A 12,311-nucleotide genomic window follows, 5' to 3' on the forward strand; every position below is an offset into this window, starting at 1 on the left:
TTTGTAGTGTTTGAAAAGGCCTTTAAAACGAGCACCGTTAAATGTCGCTTACTTACAAACTAAGCGAGATATGGTGCAAAAAAATATATGACTAATGTACTTTAAGGAAAAATGAAAAGTATATACATTTAACTCCCCATCCACCATAATTTAAATGCATTGTTTTCCTTCTACAATACCTTTTAATATATATATAGTGTTATTTCTACTTTCAAAAAGTTGAACGGGTTTAAAATGAATGGTTTTTGTAAAAAATGTGATCAAGTTATAGAATGAATTTTTAAATTTTCTTAAAAATCTTCCTTTTTCTCCATGTAATTCGAAAATAAAAATATTTCACCCCTGAGAAGTGGTGGGAACTTCCCCCATGATAGAAGCGCCATAGTATATAGGATAGACTTTGAATTAGCAGATTGGGCTACTCCCAAAATTTCATTAAAATCCATGCAGTAGGATAGAATTTGGAGATAATATCTTGTTCTTAATCTCGCGCATTGACTGGCGTAATCGAAATAGAATGAAATGCAAATATTGTAAACTATTAATTTCTCAGAAAAATGAACTAATTTGAAATGAAAGTATGACTATAATATTCTATTGATTTATGCAATAATCTACACATCTATAGTGTGTCCTCGAAATATGGCATCGAACATTTTCTCAAATGCAGGAATTAATGATGCGTAGAACCATAAAATACTTCTAAGTACAGTAGGTGTTTCTAAAATATCAAAATAACGAGTAACTTTGTTATTTTTATAGAATATAGAACAGTATCTAGTACCATAACGATAATAGATCGGTACGATAAAGTTCTCGGGCGGCCCTTCCGTCCAGCGTTTTTTATTCCAGTTATCAGATCTTGTATTAGTGCAGCCGATATGTGAAACAATTGTGCATTTAATGATAGAAGTATATAATTTGGACCACATATACTACACATATAAAGGTTCAAATTTAGATATGAGGCCATCTCAGATTTTGCCTTTTACAAAAATAGCGGGCATTCAAAATGGCGACTATACATATGTGACTAATAGCACGATAACTTTTGAACGAGACGTCAGATTTCAATCAAATTTGGTATATAAGTTCCTTTTTTAATGTATAAGATCGAGGTCTTAAAACGGAAGAATCAATTTACCAGAAGTTGTGTTTTTCCTGGTTTTTATGTAAAAGTGTGTTGTTTTTTCTTCCAATTCTTTCACCCTGTATGTATTAATTTTTCAAAAAGTTAATACCGCCATTGAAAAGAGCGTAAAAATATTTTTTAGGAAAAATTTTGAACTTTTTAGTTATGTTAATTACCATTTAATAAATGCATAACGTATCTTCTCATGTGACCTATATGTGGCAGATTCGTGCAAATATTATAAGAATTATTGTGTATTTAATGGTAGAAGCATATAATTTTGACCACATATACTACACAGATAAAGGTTCAAATTTAGATATGAGGCCATCTCAGTTTTTGTTCCTTTTACAGAAATGGCGGGCATTCAAAATGGCGACTATACATACGTGACTAATAGCACGATAACTTTTGAACGAGACGTCAGATTTCAACCAAATTTGGAACATAGGGTCTTTTTTTGATGAATAAGATCGAGGTTTTGAAGCGGAAAAAAGGTTTACCAGAAGTTGTGTTTTTACTGTTTTTTTATGTAAAAATATGTTGTTTCTTTTTCAATTCTTTCAGTCTGTATATATAAACTTTTCAAAAAGGTAATACCGCCATTGAAAAGAGTGTAAAATTTTTTTTATGAAATATTTTAAACTTTTTAGTTATTTTAATTACCATTCAATAAATGCATAACGTATGTTCACATGTACATATGGGCGGCAGATTCATTTTGAATGCCCGCCATTTTTGTAAAAGACAAAATCTGAGATGGCCTCATATCTAAATTTGAATCTTTGTATGTGTAGTATGTGTAGTATGTGTGGTTCAAATTATATGCTTCTACCATTAAATGCACAATAATTCTTATATTATTATTTGCACGAATCTGCCGCACATAGGTACCTACATGTGAAGATACGTTATAGTTATGCATGTATTAAATGGTAATTAATATAACTAAAGGGTTCAAAATATTTCCTAAAAAATATTTTTACGCTCTCTTCAACGCCGGTATTACCTTTTTGAAAAATTAATATATACAGGATGAAATAATTGGAAAAATAAACAACATATTTTTACAAAAAAATTAGGAAAACACAACTTCTGGTAAACAGATTCTTCCGGTTCAAGAGCTCGATCTTATATATCAAAAAATAACCTATATAGCAAATTTGGTTGAAATCGGAGCTTTCGTTCAAAAGTTATCGTGCTATTAGTCACATTTGTATAGTCGCCATTTTGAATGCCCTCCTTTTTTGCAAAAGGCAAAATCTGAGAAGGCCTCATATCTGAATTTGAACCTTTGTATGTGTAATATATGTGGTCCAAATTATATGCTTCTACCATTAAATGCACAATAATTCTTATAATATTTGCACGAATCTGCCGCGCATAGGTACATGTGAAGATAAGTTATGCACTTATTACATGGTAATTAACATAACTAAAAAGTTCAAAATATTTCCTAAAGAATATTTTTACGCTCTTTTCAATGCCGGTATTACCTTTTTGAAAAATTAATATGTACAGGGAAAAATAATTAAAAAAAAACAACATATTTTTACAGAAAAAATCAGGAAAAACTAAAATTCTGGTAAATCGATTCTTCCGGTTCAGAAGCTCGATCTTACACATCAAAAAAAGAACCCATATACCAAATTTGGTTGAAGTCGGACTTTTCGTTTAAAAGTTATCGTGCTATTAGTCACATATGTATCGTCGCCATTTTGAATGCCCTCCTTTTTTGCAAAAGGCAAAATCTGAGAAGGCCTCATATCTAAATTTGAACCTTTGTATGTGTAGTATATGTGGTCCAAATTATATGCTTCTACCATTAAATGCACAATAATTCTTATAATATTTGCACGAATCTGCCGCGCATAGGTACATGTGAAGATATGTTATGCATTTATTCCATGGTAATTAACATAACTAAAAAGTTCAAAATATTTCCTAAAGAATATTTTTACGCTCTTTTCAATACCGGTATTACCTTTTTGAAAAATTAATATATACAGGGAAAAATAATTAAAAAAAACAACATATTTTTACAGAAAAAATCAGGAAAAACTAAACTTCTGGTAAACCGATTCTTCCGGTTCAGAAGCTCGATCTTACACATCAAAAAAAGAACCCATATACCAAATTTGGTTCAAGTCGGACTTTTCGTTTAAAAGTTATCGTGCTATTAGTCACATATGTATCGTCGCCATTTTGAATGCCCGCCATTTTTGTAAAAGGTAAAATCTGAGATGCCCTCATATCTAATTTTGAACCTTTATATGTGTAGTGTATGTGGCCCAAATTATACGCTTCTATCATTAAATGCACAACTCTTATAATATTTGCACGAATCTGCCGCACTATATAGTGCGATTTTCGAGTTGATGTCAGTAGCAACAAGTTGTCAAGTCTATGGACTTAGAGGTTTTTTAACACTTAGCGACTTATTGCACCGAAATGATGATTGATTAATGATTTTATATAGGTGTTTCCACTTGACTCAATTATAGAAAAATATGGACTCTGCTACTTTTTGTACGTACTGACCATTTACTGACATGAATTAAATAGTGTTAAAATGACTGTAAAAAACTGCAATATATTATTTTTGTATCGTTTTTAGGTTTTGGCGGTGGTTTGCTGTTGCCTTCAGCTTTTTCGTCACTGAACGAATATTTCCATAAAAAATTAAGTTTGCAGACAGCGATAGCCCAGATATTAATAACCGTAGCCACTGTTGTAAATCCTCTGGTAATGACATATTGTGTTCACTCATACGGATATAAAACGACAAAAATCATATTGATTGGGTACAGTTTGGTGAATTTTTTTGGTATGTGGTCGCTTCATCCTGTAGAATGGCACACGAAAACTGAAAAAGGTGAGTAATTAAAAATCTATATAGCTTATTTTTTACTTCCAGCTATAAGTAAATTACTAAAATCAACCATACACGGTGATTAACTTTAGAGATGAGACTGGAGATACCAAAAAAGTACATAGTTAAACAGCTGTACAGGGTGTTGGAAAATAATTTGTATATTCAATTGAGAAGAGTAATACCCCTATAATTTTTACATTCCAACAAATGTCCCTTTTTGTACAGTGGACATATGGTTCCAGTGCGCCATTCCTCTGGTATTTGTTCTTCTTTCTAGGCTGTGACTATTATGCATTTGTAGCATCATGTTGTTACCTCCATGTTTGATGAGTTCTATAGGGGTATTAGCCCGATCAAGGAACACAATAATTTACGAAAACCTCCAAAAAAATAAAGGAAGGATGAAAATTTGGGAATAGGTAGTTGAAATTGTCTATTATTATATAAGAAAAAGTTTACAATTCTACATCCCTCCATTTTACAAAAATGGAGGGGATTACCCCTTCTCGGGAGTGAAAAAATATATATTCAAAATAAGTTCGGAATTGGATAAAATGAGTAATTCTGAGCAACTTCTGTTATATAGAGTTTTGTCACTAAGTCAATACTTTTCGAGTTATTTGCGAGTGAATATGTTCATTTTTAACAAAAAAAAACATGTTTTTGGACAGTTTTTCGCAAATAACTCAAAAAGTAAGGATCTCACCGAAAAAAATGCTCTTAGCAAAAATATAGCCTATAAAAATGTGAAAAAAATGGTGTATGCTTAAAGTCTACATACCCACCAGCAGCGGAGTTGTAGCTAATGAAAAGTAGGTTCTTATTCGTCCAATTCCAAAATCGAATATTTCAAAGTGAAATGACAAAAAACGGAGCACTTTCCTCGGAAAACTCATTATAACTTTTTTAAAGTACTTAAAAAAAGGTTTATTTTTGTTAAAAAAAAACTTTTAACATTAAAAGTAAGTGAGTTACGCTCAAAATATGCTTTTATTTTTTGGTAAAAAAATCGCGAAAATCACCCCATAATTAGCATCCAAAATAAAATTAATCGTTACCGCCTCACAAGTTAATCTGCTTATATATTCTTTATATGATCTGTAAGTTTCATCGGTTCAAAGTGCGTGTGTTTGAAAAGGCTGTAGTTAAAATGGCTTGAACGAATGACTAATCAAGAGTGTATGCAAATTTTGAACAGTCATGGCATAACCAATTTTTGTCTACCAGGAAATCAAAAAATCCAAAATATTTAGAAAAGTAAAATGTACATTTTATTACTTTTTGACATTTTTGGTATTACTAATAATTTGTAAGTTATTTTGATAACAAAAATGAAATTTTTCCAAATTAGAAAAAAAAATTTTTTAAAACCATTTTTTTTTCAAAAATGAACCTTTTGAACTAACAAAACTTATAGATAATAATTACAGAATACATAAGCAAAGTAACTTCTGAGGCGGTAACGATTAATTTTATTTTGGATGCTAATTAGGGGGTAATTTTCGCGATTTTTTTACCAAAAAATAAAAGTACCAACAATATTTTAAGCGTAACTCACTTACTTTTAATGTTAAAAGTTTTTTTTTAAAACAAAAATAAACCTTTTTAAACATTTTAAAATTTAAAATAAGTTTTCCCAGGAAAGTGCTCCATTTTTTGGTTATTTCACTTTGAAATATTCGATTTGGAATTGGGCGAATAAGCACCTACTTTTCATTACCTATAACTCCGCTGCTGGTGTGTATACAGACTTTATGCATACACCATTTTTTTCACCTTTTTATAGGCTATATTTTTGCCAAGAATATTTTTTTCGATTAAATCCTTACTTTTTGAGTTATTTTCGAAGAACTGTCCCAAAACATGTTTTTTCTTGTTAAAAATGAACATATTCACTCGCAAATAACTCGAAAAGTATTGACTTAGTGAAAAAACTCTATAGAACAAAAGTTGCTCAGAATTAGTCATTTTATATAATTCCGAACTTATTTTGAATGTATATTTTTTCACCTCCGAGAAGGGGCAAACCCCTCCATTTTTGTAAAATGGAGGGGATGTAGAATTGTAAACTTTTTCTTATATAATAATAGACAATTTCAACTACCTATTACCAAATTTTCATCCTTCCTTTATTTTTTTTTTGGGTCAGATTGTTCTTTGATCGGGCTATATATTATGTAGTCCACTGATGGGAACTTGTTATTTTTGAGGTGTATGGTTGCGTCTCTCACTGTCAATATGGAAGGAGGATCTGCGTGGGTGCTATTTCTTAGTCTTTGGGATGACGCATATTTTTCCACTTCGGTACCAAGTAGTTCTTTGAAGTGCTTAACCCATCTGATTTTTACTGCATCACTGGTACTAACTACATATCTCTTTTTATTCCTACACATTGTCAACCGTGGTTTAAATCCTTTTCTTGCCTTAGGATGTAATAGAGCTTTCTAGTTTCATTTTGCCCCTTTAGCAATTGAAGTTCTTGCATAATGTGGTTTTCCAAGATCCGCTTCTTTCCTCAATGCACTCGTTTTTCCTAGTTCCTGAGTTCTTTGTAGGTTTGTTCCTTATCCCGTGCTTATCTTCGTTGCATAAGTTTATATACGTATTTTTTTCTTTTAGTGATAAATTTACGTTAATCGTAGAACCAATCGTTGAGTGGAGTGGGTTTTTCTGGTTCGAGGACGTCATTTGCAGCTTCTTTAATAATTGTTCTTCTAATATATTCCATTACTCTCTAGCTGTTAAATTCTCATCTATTATGCATTCATTTTCAAGGTAATAGTCCAGGGCGCATCTGTTTTGAGATGGACGTTGAGAGGTGACTCATATTTTTTTGCAGAAATTGCTTGGAATTGACTCATAAAATAATAATTGAGTTATCCTCCCACTCAAAAAGGTCCGGAACATTGTTTAAATTATTAAAATGTCAAAAAATGAAGGAAAAATTCGATTTTTTTCTTCGTTTTTTTGATTATAACTTTAAAATTATTCACTTCCGAGGAAAGTTGCACTCACATAAAAGTTGCGCAATTAAATTTTCTACAATATATGATTAGTTAAAAATTTTAAAAATTGTCACTCTTGTTGCAGAATAGCAATAATTGCGAAGAAACCATAAAAAACAAGTATTCGCATTGTACATTTATCAACTATTTATGCTAGACTTAGGACCTTCATATTTTACCCAGAAAAACTATGTGATATAATAAAACAATACTGTAAATTTCATTATTTGTTTGATAGATTTTGCAAAATAAATTTTGAAATCCAGCTTTCGCAAAAAATTCATTTTTTCAAAATGCTACAGGACTGAAAATAAAGCAGATAGCAAGTTGAATTTTTTTTGCATATAGAAGAATACTGTACCTTTTATTTGCAATTTGCAACATTAAAATCGGTTAAAAACCACGGCGTCAAGATTTTTTTAAATAAACATTAATTTTGGGTGCTACGCGCAGGACAGCGGTGTTCGATTCACACAAGTTGATTTCCACCAAAATTTCTTCCAATCTTTATCTAATATATTATTTTCTTACTCTATATTTTGTTGTATTTTAATATTTTAATTCCACAAAAATCAAACTAATTTGATTATTGTTTGTGACATATTATTTAAATAATTGCATATGTTTAAAAATAAAATTTTATTCTCTAATAGTGGAGTCACTGAAGGTGGATATGAATTACCTCCGATTTCGTTGAACCTCCATCGATTTGCATGAAAATTGGTGAGTGGTTAGAGGATATCTCAAGGAACAAAGGTGACATAGTGTCAACTTGCGCTTTTACGCTGGGGGTGGATGCCACCCCTTCTCGGGGGTGAAAATTATTTTATTAAAATTAACCCCATAATTCGACAGAGTGACAAATTTCAAGCAAAATTTGTTATATAAAGTTATTAAAATAAATCAAAACTTTTTGAGTTATTAAAGATCAAAGATTTTAATCTTTAATTAATTAATCTTTCATCAATAACTCAAAAAGTGTAAGTTTTTACAAAAAAGTTATTATTATCAAAATTAAAGCTAATAAAAAATGAAATAAACTTACTAGAAAAACTTTTTAATGTTAACTAAAAGTGAGTTATAGGTAATTGAATGTATATTTTTTTCGGCAACTAAGAAAGTATTCAAGCTGAAATAACGGGAAATTGATGCATTTTATAACATAAACTTATTAAGCATTTGTCAAAGTACTTAAAAATATCTATTAAATGAGCCTTCGAAAATGTTGATAGCGTTAAAATTTATGCTCCAAAATATTTTCAAAATATATCTTTTAAAAATTTTTCCAAAAAATGTTATTGTTTTTTTTTTAATAACTCCGTTTGTGTTTAGGACATCAGGTTCATCCATAAACTGTTTGAAAGTTAATTCCAAGTGCTACTTAAGCACGTTGAACCTAATCTTTAAACCCCTTACTTTTTTAAAAATAAAAGGTTAAATGACCCCGGTTGCATAGTTCCTACAGCAAAATTTAAGATTTAAACGTTTCTATCTCGGCTATTTTTTACCCTATAGAAATAGTAAAACAGGTAGAATATTTGACACAGAAAAAAATAAAATTTGGTTATACATAATTTTTTACGTATATTGAGTATTTTTGGAGTTATTATCAAAAGAATATGAGAATTACAATAATTTAAAAAATTAGGATTTTTTAAATTATATCTTTTTTTCAAAAATATGCATTCTAACACCGGTCAAAATTATCGAAAACATTAACTATGCTAATATAAAGAAGTTCTTGTAAGGATTACTGTAAATTTTAATTTTTGTGGAAATGGCGTATGTTTTATTTCTCACTTTTTCCTAAAAAGTTCGAAACGGTTCTTTTATTTTCATTATAACTTGTTTAATTTTGACGCTATTACCTTGTTATGAAGCTCATTGGATAGGTATTCCGAAGTAGTTTGACAAATATTTAACATGAATATTTTATACATTGCATCGTTTTCCCGTCATTTAAGCTTGAATACTTAGATTTGAGTACTCGTCGAAAAAAATACACATTCAATTGCCAATAACTCACTTTTAACTAAAATTAGTTTAGTTCTTTATCCGAGGAATGTATTCAATTTTTTATTATCTTCAATTTAAGTAATATTAACTTTTTTGTAAAAGCTTATAGTTTTTTATTTATACGTGAAAAACCGATTTAAAACATGCATTTTTTTACGAAAAAATAAAATCTTCGGTCTTAAATAACTCAAAAAGTGTTGATTTATTTTAATAACTTTATATAAAAAATTTTGCTTATAATTTGTCCCTCTATCGACTTATGGTATTATTTTTAATAAAATAATTTTCACCCCCGAGAAGGGGTGGCATCCACCCCCAGGGTAAAAGCGCAAGTTAGCATTATGTCACCTTTGTTCCTTGAAGTATCCTCTAATTACTCATTAATTTTCATGAAAATCGATGGAGGTTCAACGAAATCGGAGGTGAAAACCTTCAGTGACTCCACTATAAGTTAAAATATATGAACAAAGAAAGTTTTTGCTAAAAAAAGTGTTATTTCAAAGGACACAGTATGTGTTTTTATTTCGCAATAAACAAATTTATTTATTTATATCGAAATGTACTAAAAATTAAATTTATCAATCATTATCAAAGGTTATTGGAACGCCCAATCAGAGCAAACGTATCTGCTGTCCTGCGCGTAGCACCAAAAATTAATGTTTATTTAAAAAAATTCCTGACGCGCCGGCCGTGGTGGTTAACCTATTTTAGTTTTGCAAATTGCAAATACAAGGTATAGTATTCTTCTATAAAAAACTTGAACTTGCTATCTGCTTTATTTTAAGTCCTGCAACAATGATTTTTTTTGCTTTTACATAAGATGTAAGAAAATTACCTCCTACTCTTTCTAGCTAGCTAGAAAAGCAGCAAGCCTAAGACTCTTAGGGTTTGCTCACTACGGAGAGCAATGGATTGTATATATTCGTGAATTCTTGCATTTAAAATAATGTATTTATTTTACATAGCGATTTAAACTATATTATCGATCGCTATGTAAAATAAATACATTATTTTAAATGCGAGAATTCACGAATATAACGAATATAAACACCAGGGAGCAAGGGTCGGAGCGAGGATACAATCCAATGCTCTCCGTAGTGAGCACAACTTAAGGGTCTGGTGAGCTTTTTGGATATATCTACATATATAGATACAGATGCGATCTCGAATTCATGATTGGTCTTGTGATTCTTCTCTTCCTCTTCTCTCGTATTCTATATTTTGGATCTTTCCTTGGCCAGTCCTTGGACAGTCACTTCTTACACAGCAATAATATGTGTTATATATTTAGTTAGTATGTATGTCTATTAATTATTTTAAGACTCCCAGGTTCATAAAGTCGTATTTGTCTGTCTTAAATAAATGCCTTAAATTTGCTTCTTGGTGAATAATTTTTCTCCAAAAAGTTATAGGTAAAAATCTTTAAAAATATGTTCGAATAATTATGTGAAGCACTGTAATTTTTAACTACTGAGCAGGTTGTAGACCTTATCAAGTGTTTTTAAAAACTTTAGAACCGAATAAAAGTTCTAATTACATAGTTTAGCACAACAAATAGACAACAACTTTACTGCAAAAAAACTGCGTTTGAATCCTATTATATGTTATCAACAGCAACTTCGAACCCGAGAGCAATTTAACGTTAACCCGCAGTAAAGTAGATAGAAAGTTAATAAATTTCATCCAATTAAAACTTTGAAATTAATTTTCATCTGAATGATGTGTTCCCTGCCAATATTTCTCTCTATATAACAGCCTGAACAAAAGCCAGCCTCAACTTTATTGTTAAATTTACACAGATCTAATAAAAATGTTCTCTCTTATTACTTCTTTTAGTACTTTCAGTTTAATCACGGCAAAGATAATGAGTTCGGAGGAATTAAGTTTTGATAGTCCATCATAGAGAGTGACAAGCATTGTTACCTTTTAAAGACCATTTCGAACTCATAAAAATGAACAATAATTTTCTGAAACCGCGTTCCACAGATATAAAATTTAATATAGTGGTTTTATAATGCAAATGTTAAACTGACTCAAACAACCGACTCAAAAAATAAATTCTTCTGGTGCCGTACGCCAGGGGTCACCAAATAGTTTCCCTGAGGGTCCGCTTCGAAAACCTATGACACTTCTGTAGCCTAATAAAATAAAAAAAAGTCAAAATGTAAATTCGTAGATACAGGTTAAAACAAATTTTATATCAAAGTTTAGGTGGGTAAAAAAGATATTTTCAAGAAAGTATCCAAATCATACAAGGTGATCATTGTTTAAATAATTAAAAAGGGGTCATTTTTGCAAAAAAATTACGTTTTTAACGGCTGAGGTAATTCACTTATTAATGAAGGCCTATGGGATTTTTTTCCGCAAAGTTGAAGGGTAAATATTTCACATAGGACTTACTAATTTAAATTTGACCCCCTATTTATTTAAATAATTGTATATAAAACTTTAGAAACAAATTTGCAAAAAAATATTTTTAGCGTTTTAAATAAGCGCTATAAAATATTTCTTTTTACAGACTAAGTTGCGCTATATTACCAGTATTATGCAAAAAAAATTGGTCGAAAAATATTTAATATTTTTTGAGATGTTGAATTTGTTTATTAAATGTTACTATATTTTCAATTCCAAAAACGCGGTTGTTGCCAAAGAAATATTCACCTGCTTAAGATCTCATTATTTTTATTTTTATGTATGTTTTCGATAACTGTATTGATAAATTCAAATTTCAATTAAACTTCCTCCTAAAATGGCATTTGAAAATTATTCAAATTTGTTTATAATTTGTTTTTTTAATAACGTCGCGGGGACTAAGTATTTTGAAATGCCGTTTCGATAATTGGGTTCCTGGGAATTTTTTACTAATTAACAAAATTTTTCTGTCGTTTTTCTTCTTCTTTTTTTTTCTTGGAGTTATATTACTACGAGCCCTTTTAGGGTTAAATTTTATTAATAATGTCGAATCTCTGAGTTGTAGATTCTAGACCTAAAAATATTAAGATTTAACTAAAATCTCATGAATAAAATGTGGCTACTTGCTGAGTTACAGGGTGTTTTATTTAAAAATTTAAAAATTATTGTTACCAAGTACTTTAAAACTATTTGACGTATCCTTATCATACTTGCCAGAAAGTGTGGCTATTATACACCCTACTAAATTGTGATTAATAAACGTTTCTAGCTAGTGCCAGAGGCGTACGACAGGGGATAGTGAATGATTGACCCTTCCCAAATTCTACGCCACTGAGTGAATTACTATTTTAGCGAAATTTTTCCATTCTCC

The 12,311-nt window shown here is 30.2% G+C and overlaps 1 protein-coding gene across 4 annotated transcripts in view; it reads left to right on the plus strand.

Moving 5' to 3' along the window:
* The window catches only part of LOC114330120 (monocarboxylate transporter 1), a 64,899-nt gene that overhangs the window by 21,519 nt on the left and 31,069 nt on the right, over nucleotides 1-12,311 (plus strand). For all 4 annotated transcript variants that reach the window (XM_050643332.1, XM_050643334.1, XM_050643335.1 and 1 more), the window contains one exon: nucleotides 3,750-4,007. In XM_050643332.1, the coding sequence (XP_050499289.1) occupies nucleotides 3,750-4,007 (258 nt within the window). The remainder of the gene's footprint in view (nucleotides 1-3,749; nucleotides 4,008-12,311) is intronic.

This window comes from Diabrotica virgifera, chromosome 2 (assembly GCF_917563875.1).
Source record: "Diabrotica virgifera virgifera chromosome 2, PGI_DIABVI_V3a".
NCBI classification, from domain to species: Eukaryota; Metazoa; Arthropoda; class Insecta; order Coleoptera; family Chrysomelidae; genus Diabrotica; species Diabrotica virgifera.